We start from the raw sequence: 17,903 nt of genomic DNA on the forward strand, positions 1-17,903 counted from the left end.
TTTAAATGAGCTGAGGGTCTCAGCAGACCTGCAGCTTTCTGGGACTTTGTTCCAGATATGTGGAGCAGAAAAACTGAACGCTGCTTCTCCATGTTTAGTTCTGACTCTGGGAACAGAAAGTAGACCGGTCCCAGACGACCTGAGGGGTCGGGATGGTTCATAAGGTAGCAGCAGATCAGAGATGTATTTTGGCCCTAAACCATTCAGTGCTTTATAAACCAACAGCATGATTTTAAAGTCAATTCTTTGTTGGACAGGAAGCCAGTGCAAAGACATCAGAACTGGAGTGATGTGGTCCACCCTCCTGGTCTTAGTGAGGACTCGAGCTGCAGCGTTCTGAATCAGCTGCAGCTTTCTGACGGACTTTTTACAGAGACCTGTAAACACACCGTTACAGTAGTCCAGTCTGCTGAAGTTGAATGCGTGGACAAGTTTTACACATCCTGTTGAGACATAATTCCTCTAATCCTTGATATATTCTTCAGGTGATAGGAGGCTGATTTTGTAATTGTCTTTATATGGCTGTTCAGGTTGAGGTCTGAATCCATAACTACACCTAGATTTCTGGCTTGTTTGTGGTTTTTAACGTCAGTGATTGAAGCTGAGCGGTGATTTTCAATTGTTCGTCATTGGTACCAAAAACAGTTACTTCTGTTTTATCTTTGTTTAATTGAAGAATATTCTGTTCCATCCAGTTGTTGATTTGTTCAATACAGTTACCCAGCCCTTGTATGGGATTATAGTCCCCTGGTGACAGTTATGTAGATTTGTGTATCGTCTGCATAATTATGATAACACAATTTGTTGTTTTCCATAATCTGAGCTAGTGGAAGCATGTATATGTTGAACAGAAGAGGCCCCAGTATTGAACCTTGGGGAACAACACATGTCATTCTAGTCAGCTCTGATGTGTAATCTGGTAGGAGGCTGAGGTCCATCAGGACCAAGACCTCACGACACATGAACAGTTTCTTCCCGTCGGCAGTCGGGCTCATTAACAGAGCCCGGGACCCCCACTGACTCTGTCATCCCCAGGACAATTTCCCACCGGTCACTCCCCCGCACATCCCTTCTATCACACTCGACACTTTCACACTATACCGCTTGTGCACTCGACTTCACTTTATTATATTTTACTTTATCTTATGTTTCACTTTATTATATTTTACTTTGTCTTATATTTTCTCAAAATTTAATTTGTTCTACTTTGCATTGTTGATCGTTGTTGATTGTTGTTAAATGTTACGCACCTCCCGTCATGTCAAATTCCTTGTATGTTCAACATACGATGGCAATAAACGGTTTCTGATTCTGATTCTGATTGACGGTGAAAGTCTTGGCGAGCGGAGGAACTTGAGAAGCCCCGGCGTCACTTAAGTTGCAGGTTTGGCTTTCCTGTAACTAATAATGACGGGATGAGGGTGGTGGGAAAAAAAACGTTACGGTATGTAGCCGTTGTTTGAAGAGAAAGACACACGACAACAGTAATACATCGGGCATGTCCACGCACATTAAGTGCCACCATCCCAGTCTGCCACCATCCTAGTCTGTCAGCGACGGGGGCCAAGGCACAACAACAACATCTTATCATCGCAGCATTTAAAAAAATATATTATATATATATATATATATATGTATTTTATCATATTTTGTGTCAAACTTCTCGACTTTCCTTCAGATGTGCAAATTGTTTGACCTTCATTTCCGTGATCTCAGTTTTTATTTTCACATTTTCTTTTCTTTTGTTGAATGTTATGATGGTGACTTATCATAGTGTGTTCTACAACATCCTATCCGTGCTCTGTCATCCCACAGGGCAGAACCTATTCTGCAGCGAATAAAGGAGAACCGGACCCGGGTGGTGTCTCCATCTTTTGACAACATCAAGTATGACACCTTCGAGATCGAGGAGTATCCGCTATCTGCTCAGGGCTTTGACTGGGAGCTGTGGTGTCGATACCTCAACCCACCAAAGTCGTGGTGGATACAACACAACCACACGGCCCCTATCAGGTAAATACAGGAACACCTGAACACAGGCTGCGCCCTTTAATGGACTCTATGGATCATAGTCTCCTCCAATCACAAGCCTGTATTGTAAATTTGCATGAGCAAAGTTGGCTCCATACGTGACCACACGGTAAATAAGGCAGCACACATCGCTGTCTGCCATGCTTTTTGTTTTCAGCGAACGGCGTAACTTCTACCGGTTCTGCTGACACAGAGAATATTTTGACAAAAGGTTTAAACTGTGGGCGCTGTAGCTTTGTCTGGCTGCTGCTACTAACAATTTGGATGTGTTTGGCGTTTCGCTGGCATCGTCCTCGCCTAACACCCCTGCCCCACCGTCTCAGACTGACTATTTGCACCATTGCAGCAGCAAAATGAATAATCTGATTCAGGGAGTTTAAACGGCTACAGGCCTTTTGATGTCTCCAGCCACTGTGGGGTTTTCCTATGTGAGGCTGGAACTCACTGCGCTTCTGAGGAAGGACCCAAATGACCCCCTGGGAGCCCCCATAGCCATGAAAGGGCTCTTCAGATTGATTTGAATTGTCAAAAGGCACTTCAAACGGATCACTTAAAGATCAGCTGCTCGTCACAGTAAGGAGGAGGGCACGTCGGTGGGATAGTGTCTGTTTCTCCCTTATCCTGTATCTCTACATAGGAGACCAGAGTGATGTCCGGACTGCATTTACAGGCAAGCAGTGATGACTTCACAGACCCAATCACCGGGTCCAGCCTTTCCATGTCAACCTTCTTCATTGGGCTGGCCTTTGTTAATGGGGGGTCATGGAGGGCTAAGAAAGGATGTCACAGCTTTTTAGCTCCACAGTTTGTCACTCATCCTCTAACACAGTTTCATGGGGAGTGGTGACACAACTGCACGTTAACAGAATGGATGGACAGGACATACACTGTCCCTTGGCTGTGCATCGGGGTTCGATGAGGTGCATATATCTTCCCAGGAGGAGATGTTGCAGAAACTCTCAGACAGCAGGGAGCCTGTGGATGTGGAGTTCAGAGCACCTGTTGTCTCTGAAAGTTGTCAACATTCCAGGACTGGAGAACAGGGATGCCAACCTCATGTTGAGAGGCATGTGTAGTGTCAATATTAAAATCCATATAAAACCCGGGGGATGCAGCACAACCACAAAGCACATTGAGTGGAGCACAAAAACTCTCATCAGTAGCAGTTGTATAGTTTCAAAAAGCAGGACATTTGATGAGACCTATGTGTGTCCAATCATTGCTCATGCAGTGAAATGGATATAATGATATAGTTCTTCGATGCCATTGGCCATGAAAACTGCGAATATGACAGAAAATGATTGCTTAGACATACTGCAGAGACTAATATCAACCCATCAATCAGAGCAAGACTGCCAATTTACCAAAATCTGCAAGGGGATAATATGTCTGTTGTTGTCGTTTAAGGCAAGCAAATTAAAGAATCGGAATTGTTTATTTCGCCAGAGTATGTTGCACATACAAGGAATGCTACATGATGGATGGTGCATCAATCAACACAGTGCAAAAAATTGAAAATATTAAAATTGACTGTAAAATATAAAATAAAGTTCACAGACAAACAGATAACAGTACTACAGTACAAGTGTGATGTAAGTGTAATGTAAAAGTGACAAGTGTATTTAAATATGACGGGATGTGCAAGGGAGTGACCGGTGGAATTGTCCTGGGATGACAGAGTTTGTGGGGGTCCCGGGCTTTGTTAATGTGTCCAACTGAAGACGGGATAAAACTGGCGTGAGGTCTCAGGCCTACTTCCTGTCAGACAGGAAGTCTGTGATCCACTTGCAGGTGGAGTCGGGCACGTGCAGCTGAGAGAGCTTGTCATGCAGCAGAGACGGGATGATGGTGTTGAAAGCAGAGATGAAGTCCATAAACAGGATCCTGGCGTAGGTTCCTGGGGAGTCCAGATGCTGGAGGGTGAAGTGAAGGGCCATGTTGACTGCGTCATCTACAGACCTGTTGGCTCTGTAGGCGAACTGCAGGGGGTCCAGGAATGGGTCAGTGAGGGCTTTTAGGTGCGACAGGACAAGGCGCTCAACAGACTTCATGACCACAGAGGTCAGGGCGACGGGCACGAGGGACGGCGTGATAGGCCCCGCTGATCGTGGTGTAACAGTGGTCTAAAGTGGTCCTCTCTGAGATCAATCAGAATTGTTCCAGAGCTTAAATTCTCAAGACAAACACTGAAATCCTATCCTTTGAGGTATTGAAGCACCAGTCCAGTGCTGACTCAGCCAGGCCAAGCCACATCCCAAGCCTTCCGATTAAAATATCATGATTGATTGTCGAATGCCGCACTTAAATCCAATTGTACTAAAATGGAGACTCTCCATTGTCACTATTTGTTCTTAAGTCATAAATAACATTGTACAAGGCTAGTGGTTGGGGCGAAACACTAATTGGTAGAACTCCTGTACTTCGTTCGCTGTCAGGTGGTCGATTACCTGCTTGTGTGAAAAATGTTCAATTGATGGACAAAAAATAACCTGGAATTGAAGTTCTGGAGTTGTTTCAAAGTTTATGTACAGCAGAAAAGAGATGCCATAAATTATGTGTATTGTGATTTAACAGGAGCAATATCATCTAAAACTGGTTTAGTCTTGATCGAAGGCAATTACCATGTCATACCGGGGCGACATATTAGAAGTAGCAACATAGAAGGAGCAAATAAACCAGCAGCCAGCTGCTGTCTTTCAGCAGTTATGATCAAGATTGATTTAAAAAAAAAAAGATGCACTAATGGTCTGATAGAGCAATGTCAAGTACTGATATGGAAAATACATCAACTCCTTTGGACATAATTAAGTCTAAGGTATGGCCCAGGTTATGATCCAGTAACATGCTGAGAGATTGATTTTCAAGTCACCAGAAATCAAATCAAAACAAAATCTAAAGAAAAAGTTATGAATTCATCAATAGAAGTGATGGTTTATTTCGGCATCTGTTACACTATGATACTATGATTAATAAGACAGGATTTGTGCATTCCATTGTTCGTGCAAGATACTCAAAAGAAATGTTCTCACCAAAATGAGCTGCCTGCATAGATATTTGTCAGAGAAGGTACTGCTACGCCTCCATTTCTCCTGTCAGACCTAAACACATTTAGAAAGTTCAAAGCCGGCAGGGTGCCTCAGTTAGTGTAAAGGTATCTCTTGAGTCCAGCCAAGTTGCAGTTAAAAAAAGCATGTCCAGCTAATGATCTGTAATGAGGTCACTGACGACTGCAGCCCTCCCAGTTAAAGATCTCACATTCAGTAAAGCAAGATTTTAAATTGGCACATTCAACCCAGGAGCTGACACTGCAGTCGGTGAGAGAGCGGCATTGTGGCGGCCCGCTGACCTGTGTGCAGTTTTCTGTGAGATAACATTGGATCGCCTACTCACAACAACTTAGACACGATGGGTTGGGATAGGGAGGCAGTCAGGTGGTCTGGATGAATGTTATGTCTTGTACAGGTCATTTCTGGACCAATTTCAATGGCAATAGAAAAGTTCAAAAGCCATTGGTGAGCACTAAATAGACAAATGAAATTGTCACAACCTTTCCAATAGGAGCAGCTGTTGCTGCTATTTGTGAAGATACTGTTCAAAGGTCTAACGACAGAACACCCCTAAGCTTCCTTCTGGTTCCCCTCTCTGTGAGGATCTCCAGAGGATCTGGAGTCAGGCCGATAATAGATTCTGTCTTCTTGGAAAACATTGATACTGTTCCTATCCACAGCTGCAATGCTGCCACCCCAACACACAGCAGCATAGAAAAGAAGACTTGCTATAATATCTTGATAAAAAGAATGTTGAGGCCTGCTGGCTTTAAATGGCATAATTCCTAATTCCTAAACTGGAGATGGACAAGCTCCTCTTATAAGACACAGAGCTTCAAAAATACAAGGACCTTCCTCCGTACGGAGCTTTAGGACCAGCGAGTTTACAGAAAAACAGAAGGTCATTGCAGCTGGAATTATTAGTGGAGTTGGGAGTTAAATATTATCCACATACGCGTTACACTGATCAAATGAAATCACTGACGGGTGCAGGTGATGTTGAAATGACCCCACTTCCACGAGAGCAGTAAATCTAGTCTAATTGGGGCACATTTAAATCTCTCCCAGTTTGCAGGCCACATTGATGAGCTCAACCGAATGAATCAAATGTTTTGGCTGAGAGACTGTACATAAGAAGTGGACATCGTCACGGTGACTTCATCAATTTGTGGACTGCTGTTGTGAGGCCTTAAGTTGAGCATTTTGACCCTGGCAATCTTGTTTATCTGGAACCAGAAGTGACACAAGAGGGTGGAGCTAAGTACAACCGAAGACATTTTCAAGCTACCAAAATGTTATAACCTTCATGAGGTGAAAGTACACTGTGAAAGGGATGAAGTTGTAAACGTACAACTCCCAGACTGGAAAACGCCGTGGTAGCAACCTGCCGATCACAAGGTAGCCCCGCCCTAAATACATACAGCATACCCTGCTTTATGGTCAATTTTACTCTAAATGGACCATCATTTACGAAATGACTTGAAACTAGTGAGACCATAGGAGGTAAAAGAAATAACAAGTGAGAAGTAGGGTCATTTTCTAATAGACTTCTATACAATCAGACCTTTGAATCAAGAGGAGTCGCCCCCTGGTGGCCTTGACAAAGAATGCAAGTTTACAGTGGACATTAGCACTGAACATTAGCACTGAACATTGGCACTGGACATTAGCACTGGACATTAGCACTGGACATTAGCACTAGACATTAGCACTGGACATTAGCACTGAACATTAGCCTGTTTGAAACCAACATTTAAATCCAATATTTCCACAGACTCAGCCAATGACAATGCCTGAGCTAAGAAGAGCTGCATGAAGTGGCACAGTGTGTGGAAATATCTGATTTCAACTGAGTTTTGCACGGGGCTAACTTTTGATTATTTCAGGCAGAAACATCACACCTTTATTTCACATCAATCATTTTGATGCAACATGCTATGCTACCATTAACTTATTATCTACTTAAAACATTAGATGTAAGTGTAGCTCAATACCACTGTTTCATAGTTAAAATCAAATGATGTTGACTTCTTCTTCATTTGCACATGATGTGTGTTATGGAGCAAACAATGCTATTGTTGAGATTAAGCAGTATAATATAACTCCATGTGATATTTGAATTGTATTGTTCTGTTGTCTGGAGGTTGTAAAGTAAAGAATATGTTCATGCATTTCTGGTTTTAGTTTGTTTGAGAGTTCTGTCTGTCCACAGAGAAAGGAGCTATTCACCAAAACAAGCTGTTTTTCAGGTGGTGATGTATTTTATTTTGATAAGAAAAGATGTGTGACAGCATGAATACCAATATGATTTATTTATTTAGTTGAACTCTTGACGTTCTAAAGAAAGGCAATGGGTCAGAACATCAGATATGAGTCCATCTGAAGGGCCCTGTTGCCCAGTGTGGGTTAAGTTGTGGTTTAGGACTGTGCTTGTGTGTGTGTCTTGAAGAATATTTTGCATTTAAACTCCCCAATTGCTCGGCTTTATCTAAATACAAAACATATTCTACCTCTTCCTTTGCTCTGACTCTGTCTCTTGTCACCCTCTATGTTAGGAGCCCTGCTCTGATCGGCTGCTTTGTGGTCGACAGGAAGTACTTTGAGGAGATTGGCCTGCTAGATGAAGGCATGGAGGTATATGGTGGAGAAAACGTGGAGCTCGGCATCAGGGTGAGTCGGCTTGAGAACTTATATCTTATTGGCCACACAGCCCCAGTAACCACATGCCAGCACTATACTTTTCTGCACAGTGTGATTTGTGTCCTGAGCTGTACACCGTAGGGGCAGAAACCATTGTCAGCATCCACATGGAAATATCCAGTTAAGCAGACATGTCCAGCATACAGAGAATAAGAAGGGCCTTTCCGTTGACAGCATGGGGGCTTCAGCAGTCATTCACATGACTCATTCAGTCTGACTCAAGCCAGCTGAGCTCATTACTAATGATTTAACAACTGCCAGATATCATTGTGATTTAATGTAGGCTACAGAAATTACATTCAAAAATATTCTTTTTTCATGTATAAAATCAACCTCCATTACGTCACATGTATTATATGAGCAATATAATGTTTCTGTTATTTTAATTTTGTTGCATTTCTGGCAGAATTTAGCATCAACAGAATTTCAATCCCTTTTTAGCAGCTCAACCACAGTTCCATCAACAGTTACTGCAAGGACTTCATCTCTAATCTGGTCTCCAGAGGAAGAGGGCTCATCCTTTGAGACTGCAAAGCAATCCCCAGAAGACGCACCTGTTGCAACAGCTTTGAGTGTGAACTGACACAGGAGATATCTGAAGGAAACTGCTGACTCAGGCTTAGTATAGAGTGATTAACAGTGTAGTGTCAGTGAGGTACAGGTCCGATTATCACCCCAGTCCTCATCGGTGCTGACCGAGCCATTGGGTTAATTACACATCACACTGAAACATGTACAAATCTCTCAGGTTTGACCATGTCAGGTTCAGATTTAATGGACCACTGGACAATCAATGCTCGGAGAAGATGAAAAAAAGAAATACTTACACAACCTACACAATGCAGCCACATTGTCATTAACGTTCCTCTTATTGTGTCCAGTCATGGGGTGTTGATCGTTGTTGCTGCCACACTGTCTTCCCCTGAAATAATTTTTCAGGGGGACCAGAAGGTCAAAATGTAGGCAAAGGAGGATGAAGCTTGAGTTGAGCTAAAGTGGGACAAGCTAGAAGCAAATACGAAAGCAAAACGTAGGCACAAAAAGTAAAAATTGCTCGCTTTACAAATATAATCTTTTATTCCTAATACTTCTTTGATAATGATTCTGAAATAGAGAAATAACCTGCAGTGACCTCAACTTCTCGTGGTCAATTGAATTGTTGTTTTTGTGATTTAAATGCAGTCTCATGGCTTTATGAAGCCAGATCTTTCTTGGGACCAGCATCTAATGTCCATTAAAGGAACTGTAACTTTAGGGCACATGTATAGTTGTATTGCTCTATTCCCGTTGCTTCCAAACCACTAATGACCATCCCACACCAACTATAGTGTAGCCAGCCTGACAGCATGTCTGGTCATTGTCATCTATCTATTACCGGGAGCACACTGCTAGCATTAGTATTTCTAGGGCATTTTGCACATCCATCACTAATGAGACAAATATACTTCCATTCTAAATATGTGACAAGAGACAGCACGTTCTTTCCCAATCCATCACCAGACTTAATCATAGAGTGGACAATTCCAAACTATCGCTTTCTACAATATCTGCACATGGCAACTATGGTTGAGATTAAGCTTGGGGAAAGATTGTGGTTATGTAAATAAATAGTTGAATGTTCATTGCAAGTCACAGGGGGATGCAACCTCTGGTCTTCTGCATAAAAGTCAGACTAGCTACATATCATCGCCCCCCTGACCTCCACACCCTCAGAAGCACCCTTGCTACATAAAGAGCACACTACTTCCTGAACATTAGCACTAGACATTAGCACTGGACATTAGCACTGGACATTAGCACTGAACATTGGCACTGGACATTAGCACTGAACATTAGCACTGGACATTAGCACTGGACATTAGCACTGGACATTAGCACTGAACATTAGCACTGAACATTATTAAGATTTTATTTGTACAGGGACAGTTCACATTAATCGACAGCACACATTAATAAAAACATGACTGTAAATGTGACAGTGTTAGCTAAAAAAGCTAATTTTCAACCGTTGTCCCTGGGCACGGTGTTAAAAGCCGCTAAAAACATTTAAACATTTAAAAACTGTTTAAAAAGACAACAACACAAAAACAAGCAAACAGAGCTGTGCAATACAATCCTGCAGACACAGGATCAAACATGACAGACAAGCAGGCAGGCAGGCAGACAGGCAGACAGGCAGACAGGCAGACAGGCAGACAGGCAGACAGGCAGACAGGCAGACAGGCAGGCTACATACGGACATGGCAGGCATGAGACTGTTAGTGCTGACACACCTGGTTGTTAATGAGCCAGGCTTTGAGGTTGTGTGTGAAGAACCTGTATGTGGTGCTCTGTCTTATGTGTGATGGGAGAGTGTTCCAGGTGACGGAAGCTGTGACAGAGTATGATAGCTGGCTAAACTTGCTTCTCCTGCCTGGGACCACTAGGTCCCCGCGAGCTGTTGCTCTGGTTAGTCTGCTATTGGTCTTTTGTGTTATGAAAGTGCTCAACGGGGGAGGTGCAAGGCCATTAAGAATTTTAAAGGTTAAGCAGCTGTTATGGAATTTGACAAGACTATCCCAACACAGAAGATGGTATTTGGGCAAGATGTTGCAAATGTGGTAGTGTCTGGGCTTGATGTCAAGTACCTTGATAGCCTGCTTATAGACGGACTGTAGGGGCTTCAGGGTTGTGTTGTGAGTGTGTGACCAGGTGGTTAGACAGTAAGTGATATGAGGGAGGATCATTGCATGAAAGTACAGTTTAGCAGCTTCAGTTGTGAGGTTGTTGCGTATGTATCTGAAATTATGTAGACTAAACTTGACCTTTGCCATTACATGCTTCACTTGTTTTTTGTATGTGAGTGTGGAGTCAAGAATGATCCCCAGATATTTGTAGTTAGGGACCACCTGAAGCTGTTCACCAGATATGTACACAGGATGCTCTGTTGTAATATTATTCACCCTCTTTGAGAAAAACATGCAGACTGTTTTTTTCACATTGAGATGTAAGCAAGAGTCTGACAGCCACTTAGTGATATGGACCATTTCTTCAGTGAGTTTGTCTGCTGCCTGTTTGGTGTTGGGTGCATGTACAAAAATGACTGTGTCGTCAGCGTACATCTGTATATCCACCCGTGCACATACTGATGGCAGATCATTAATGTACATGCTGAAAAGAAGAGGACCTAGCACAGAGCCCTGTGGAACACCGACACTGTAATTGAGGATGGGGGATGAAACACCGTTGATCTGTACACACTGCGTTCTATTGTCCAGGTAGGATTTGAACCAGCATAGGGTGTCAGGAGAAAAATTAAATTTGGCCAATTTTGTAATTAATATGGAATGATTTACTGTATCGAAGGCTTTCTTTAGGTCTAGAAACACTGCTCCCACCACTCCCCCTTTATCTAGCTTGGCTTTAACCTGTTCTGTAAAGAAGCAGTTGGCTGTTGCAGTCCATTGGCACTGGACATTAGCACTGGACATTAGCACTGAACATTGGGACTGGACATTAGCACTGGACATTAGCACTGAACATTGGCACTGGACATTAGCACTGAACATTGGCACTGGACATTAGCACTGGACATTAGCACTGAACATTGGCACTGGACATTAGCACTGGACATTAGCACTGGACATTAGCACTGGACATTAGCACTGAACATTGGCACTGGACATTAGCACTGAACATTAGCACTGGACATTAGCACTGAACATTAGCACTGGGCATTAGCACTGAACATTAGCACTGGACATTAGCACTGGACATTAGCACTAGACACTAGTAAAACACACACTATTGGTCACACATTAAAAGCAGTTCTGAAAAGGTGGATTTTGTGATTTGAACATGGAAAGGTCAGTGCAGTCTCGGATGTGTTTGGGGAGAGAGTTCCAGAGGGAGGGGGCAGCTCTGGAGAAGGCTCTGTCACCACATGTCCGGTGCTTGGTCCTGAGTGGAAGGGACAGGAAGTTGGCATCAGAGGAGCGGAGCTGACGGGATGGTGTGCCAAATCTACCAAAGGCTTAAAATGGTCGGTTGTTTCTGCACATTGTTGGTCATTGCCAGCCATGTGTCTTTCTCCGGTTAATAGAAAGCCTTTGTGCAGTGTTTTGACTTTCACCATAGGAGGCTTGAATGTCGGACTTCTACAGTCCGGTAGCCTATTAGTCCAATAATGGCTTTCTCCTTAGCTCCTCGTGGTGCAGTGACCACCAGTGCCCAGTGCTATAGAATAACCCCCCTCCCCCCCACTGTTGAGACAAATGGCTCAACAGAAAAGCATAAGCAGCGAGGCCACGAACAGACGGGCTCTCTGCGGGAGGAGATCTCAATATTGTCGCTGTAACCCCAGCAGTTAGTGCTTCTCTGACCTACATTAGATGCTCCCTCCAGCTGTCAGCAGCTCTGCCCACATCAGACTTTAGCCTGTGCATGAAGGAGGGCCAATAGTCACACACAGTGCTGCAAATCAGTGACAACAAAGACTGAAGTGAAATGAAGCTGTTTCAGGGCTACTGTTGACCTTTCTGTGTGCTTGTTGGCACTTTGCTGTTCATAGGATTGGTTCAGGGCGGGCTCCAGCTGGACAGATTTAGCCACATCTATTTATCCCTATGCAAGGTTTTTGAGTGGGTGGAAGGCAACAAAACGTGAGCGAGAACATCAGCCAGAGTGTTGAACTTTCTTTACTTTGGCAAACACCAGCGCCAAAGGGCTGTTGAAGTCATCATTGGCATATATATATATGTACATGCTATAAACACATCAAGAAAAAGTCAATATTTCAATTTGGCTAAAGTAATAGACTGCACTGCAAAAGAGACATTTGCAGATCAATGATTATGTAAATCAGTCGTAACATTTTGACAAAAACAGTTCCCCATATCTGTCTGAAGGTCATTGCTCTAACTAAGTCCTCACATGAGTTCAACTCGAGGTTTAAGTCAGAAAACACCCAGTTGTTCTATTTCCATCTCCCTCATACAAACACAGGCGCCTTTTGTTATCAGCAATGTCATTTTCTTTCTCCCAGTTTCTGCCGAAGTGTTCCATATCTCTGCCTGCACACTGCTATTGTGATAAAGATTGCTTTCATGTGCTTCATCTGCACTGTGGCACAATATGGTGCATGTTTAATTCTCATTGTCTCAGGCCGTCTTTGATCATGACTGGTGGTCGTCCTCTGCATGATTTATAATGCAAGTCATTTATTGCTGTCTTTCGCCTCTCATCTTCTCATTAAAACTTTAAAAACACAAGTCCACAAGCCAGATTTGTTTTGTACTAAACCAAAGAAGACGGACTGAGAGACAATTAGGAACGTAAATGAGTTGTGCTTTGTCTGCTTGACACAGACAAACCAGCCAGACACACGTTCCAGACATTAGATGCCAACGCAAACACATACACTGCAACTACTCAACGTCACAATGATGTCTTCTGGGTAATAGTTAGCTCGTGACCATGTAATGCTTTCTATTTAGAGTGAAGATATCAAAACAAAAAACAAAAGGCTTTTGGAAAGTATGACTCAAAAAGACGAGTAGAAGCTATTATTCTCTCCTCCTCTATTTCTTCTTCTCTCCATACTTCTCACTTTATCTCCCTTTGCTGTTATGCCTTCGCCTTCTCTGTTGAATCTTTCACACTCTCAATCTTCTCTTTCTCTCTCGCCTCACCGTCTGTTTTTTTCTCACCTTATCTTCTATCTCGCTGCACACACCCACATGCACAGTCATAGATTGCTCTGCTTGAAGAATAGCTTCTTATACTCTAGCCCGGTGTTGTAAATCCTTCCTAGAGAATGTTGAGGTATTTTTGAGGGAAGCGTGTATTATCTCAGAATTTGACTCTAGTTTATGTTCCTGCCTGGGCACCAGGCCAGGTGTACAGTTTTATTGTTGTTCTGTTTTAGCTTTTGAAAAGATGCAGGGAGAGAGTTTGGATTATAGCTCAAACACACAAACAAAGTGCAGGACTCGAATAGAGAGAACAGGTGCTTGTATTCAAGTCAGCATTCAGCATTCCAGCTCTCGTCTGCTCGGTACACTGAACTACTCAGGTGCCCGCTGCAGACTTTGAGCAGTGCTATTGAGCAGTGCAGTTTACATTTACATCTGCTCCCTGCTGAACGTTTGGAGTTGAAACATTTGAAATTGTTGAAACACAGTGGAGACGGAAACACCTTTGGTGAAAGACACTGACATGACAGATGACATGGAACCAATGAAGGAAATCAAAGTGTGAGTTTAAATAAATGCAGATATATCAGTGAATGAGAACGAGAGTAAAGCAGCTGAAGTTCATATATGTAATATTAAGATGTATATGCCAGCTGGTCCCTTGTTACCCGAGCAGACCCTTGCTTACATACCTGTACTTCTGTATAGTACAACAGACCCAACTAGGTCATTCTGTGCCAAACACAGACAGATACCTTGTGTATGCTAGTTGACACCTAAATAAATACTGCAAAATATTTTGAGTGAACTTTGATAATTGCGTTGTTTTTTGGGACCTATAAGTGAGATCCATAAGGTGATGTCTGCTGGGTGCCAATTACAGATATACCTTACAGATATGTAATGTCATGTAAATGTACACAAAGCTCTATCTGATTTTGACACAGAATAACTCTTCTGTCAAAGCATGCTAAAGGGCTGCACACTTGTAATACAGCTTGCTAGGCCTGTGTAGACATATCTGAAAGCTTCCAATATGTCAAAAAACTGTAATATTAAATAAAATGATAATAAATAATGTCCACTTCAGTGGCCATGCTCAGTGTGCTCTTGTGATACCTTTCATGATACTTCTACACAGCAGGCTCAGTCACAGCAAGGTTGTGATCCCTCTTTAGAGAACAGAGATCTAACTGCAGGTACTGAAGATATCCACACCTTTATGTTGAGTCCCTGCCGTCACTAACGTGGCTGCATTTGTGTGTGCGTGTAACACAGGTGTGGCAGTGTGGCGGCAGTGTGGAGGTCCTGCCCTGTTCCAGGATTGCACACATCGAGCGCGCCCACAAACCCTACACAGTCCACCTGACAGCCCATGTGCGTCGCAACGCTCTGAGGGTGGCTGAGGTCTGGATGGACCAGTACAAAAGTCACGTCTACATGGCTTGGAATGTTCCACTGCAGGTAAACAGACAGCACACGCGTGTGCGTTGGGAGTTTGACACTGGGACTGTTTCGTATGTTGGAGAGTGAGAGTGGGCATAATTGTGTGCATTAGGGATGTAACGGTCTCGGTCAGGTGCACACAAAATACACAAAATGTAGATTGATGCACATAACGCAGGACATTTAGCTTTTACCAACATGTGCTGAGGTTAGCATGACAAGCTGATTTGTGTGAGTCAGTCACACATGACGATCAGATATGAAACACTGGATATGGAAGACCTGCCTGCATCCTTTCAATCTGTTGTTAATTCGGGTTCCCGAACAGCAACGGAGAGAGTTTTGTCGAGGAAAAGGGCTTGAACCAGCGAATGTTTGGAATTTTGCTTTGACTTAAACTACTTATCGATAATCAAATGTTTTTGATTCATGATCAACTCTGATTATATTTGTTAACACTAGCCCAGAACCAGAGGTCCAGACTCCAAAGCTGCTGTAACTGCAGATGTTAGAGTATAGGTGAAATACCCAGAATGTATACTCAGATGGGTTTGTATTTATTTCCCTCTTTAGAAGTCAGGAATAGACATCGGGGACATCACTGAGAGAAAAGCCCTGCGATCCAGACTCCAGTGCCGGCCGTTCAGCTGGTTCCTCTCCAACATCTACCCTGAGCTCCGATCCTACAGCAACACAGTTGCTTACGGAGTGGTGAGTTCATTTTTTTCCCCTTAATTCTCAAGATTCCTATTCTTCAGTCTGCAGCCTTGATTTCAGAAGATTCATTTATCAACATGCTTCGATAGCTTGCTATTCATCTGATTTAGGAGCCCACAGGAACAACTTCACAAAGTCTGGAAGCTAGCCCACAGTTGGACAAACAGACACCGTACATGTTTACTTCCCCGATTGGTTCCCACTGGTTGTGACACATACAGAAACTCCCGAGAGCAGAACAAGAAATAGGAGCTAAAATGAATCTGCCTTTATTGTGGCAGCTTGCCAGCAAGGACTTCTAAAAATGTGTTAACATCAGTGGCGGGCCGTGCATTTCATACCTGGGCCCTCAGTGCTGCCCGACTACAGCTGAACCACCTCATAATAACCTCATGACGCCACATCTACGGTTGTTATGTGTTTCTATTGGTGTAACGATACACGTATTTGTATTAAACGTTCGGTACGAGGCTTACGAACCGAACAATACGTTTGAATAATACTTGTGCATTTGGAGAATGCAGAAACTTTAATTGTGGGAAATATAATGTTATTTCGGTGGAGCCACTGGAGCCATAGTCGGGTGTCATTACCGCCGACGTGAATAACAATCTTACTGTGTTTACGGTTATCCTTAGCCAGCAGTTTTAACTCAATGTTGCCTGCTCTGGCCCCGGGTATACACTCTGCTTTGCTTTCAGATTTTTGAATGTTGTGATTAGGTTGGCACTATTTTTTCAGGTTGCCACTATTTTATATTATTGTTTGAATACCTTGTTTGACTCTTTATGGGAATTTTTTTTGTTTAGGTGTTACTCAAACCATAACATTGCCTTAACATTGATATATTATCATCTCATAAAGTTGTTATAGGGAACCTTTTCTTAAGCAGTTGCCTGTTTGCAAATCCAGTAGACGCAGAGCAACATTACCATTTATCTGGAGTAATGTTTGAGTCAAATACCCACTCATAAGGGAAATATCTGACCATATTTACTTTATTTATGTATAGTTTTGAGGTAGTTTTACTTCTGAAGAGTATTTCCATGTTATGCTACTATAGAGTGCACAGATGGCGTTTTCTTCTGTGGCAGAAGAAGCTTAGTCTTTAGGTTTACTCACGCAACAAAATGTCTTGGTTAGGCGTTAAGTATGTAAATGATATAACATAACTACGGTAAAATAAGTCAGCATTGATTTTCATGGGACATGAACAGCGATCTCCTGGGTTAAAGTCCTGTCTTTGTTCCACTGTGTTTGGCTCATTATTTTCACTAGAGACCTCCTGACTTAACTTTTATCTACGAAACGTTTCCACGTATTTCAAGCTGTTTAAGCCGTACCTTTTCCATTAATGCTGAGGCTAATAGTGTTTTTTTTAGCTTGGCACTATAGTTTTACTGTTTTGCTAGAACATTTTATAATAACAAACTAAACATGTGATAAGCACAAAAATAGCCCTTAAATAGCATTAACACTTCATCACGACGAAACACTTGCAAAAAAACACAACTTTTTAAAGTACTTGAAGCTGTAAAACCTAACGTTTCTATTAATACCGAGTCTAATAGCATACACACTATGTCATATATGATTCTATGCTTTAAGAGCTCACTTCAAATTACAGCGGCGGGGTATTGAAAGGGTGAACCTTTTTTCTCCACTTACTTTACGCGTGACTATTCCTCTCTTCAGCTCAGGAGTGTGGGAGGACTTTGCATAATTGAAAAATGACACTAATCTGTTGAAAGCTGAGCAGAATTATCCTACCGCACGAACTGACTCTGCAGTCTCTGATTGCAGTCTCATCTTAACCTTTTAAACTTGAGTACAGATATAGTTTGAGTTATCTGTCTTCTGAGAGCCTGAATGAAATCTGAAAATAATCATCATACACCTATTTCCTTCAGGACTTATTATTTCAGCTTTATTGGCGCAAAGTCTGTCACTGAGGAGAAAAAAGTTGTGATTTGATGGGAAAAGGTGGTTCCACTCTGAGTCTGTAAGCCTGAGACAGCTCACAGCTTTAGTGTCACTTCTTTTGTTTGTTGTTGGATAAACACTTCAATCACAGCGCGAGCTGGATATTTGTTGACAGTACTGAGCATGTGCAGGGGCTCAGCTTTGATTGAGATGACAGCGTTGCCACTGTGACATCAGAGAGATGTAGATATGAGGTTTACATATTTGACAAACACAAACTCTCACAGGAGATTGCAGTTGGACAGAGTACAAATAGTGTGACACTATCTGTGGATGTTGTTTATGCACTCGTCTCTCATTCATGAAA

The 17,903-nt window shown here is 42.6% G+C and overlaps 1 protein-coding gene across 1 annotated transcript in view; it reads left to right on the top strand.

Annotated features, from left to right (window-relative positions):
- Positions 1-17,903, top strand: part of LOC306777250 (polypeptide N-acetylgalactosaminyltransferase 18-like) — a gene marked incomplete at both ends in the record, with an annotated part of 62,111 nt that overhangs the window by 12,942 nt on the left and 31,266 nt on the right. Inside the window, 4 exons of the mRNA XM_079268292.1 lie at positions 1,816-2,013; positions 7,634-7,748; positions 14,729-14,914; positions 15,470-15,607. Of these exons, the coding sequence (XP_079124418.1) occupies positions 1,816-2,013; positions 7,634-7,748; positions 14,729-14,914; positions 15,470-15,607 (637 nt within the window). The remainder of the gene's footprint in view (positions 1-1,815; positions 2,014-7,633; positions 7,749-14,728; positions 14,915-15,469; positions 15,608-17,903) is intronic.

Source organism: Melanostigma gelatinosum (assembly GCF_949748355.1).
Source record: "Melanostigma gelatinosum genome assembly, chromosome: 1".
Taxonomy (NCBI): Eukaryota; Metazoa; Chordata; class Actinopteri; order Perciformes; family Zoarcidae; genus Melanostigma; species Melanostigma gelatinosum.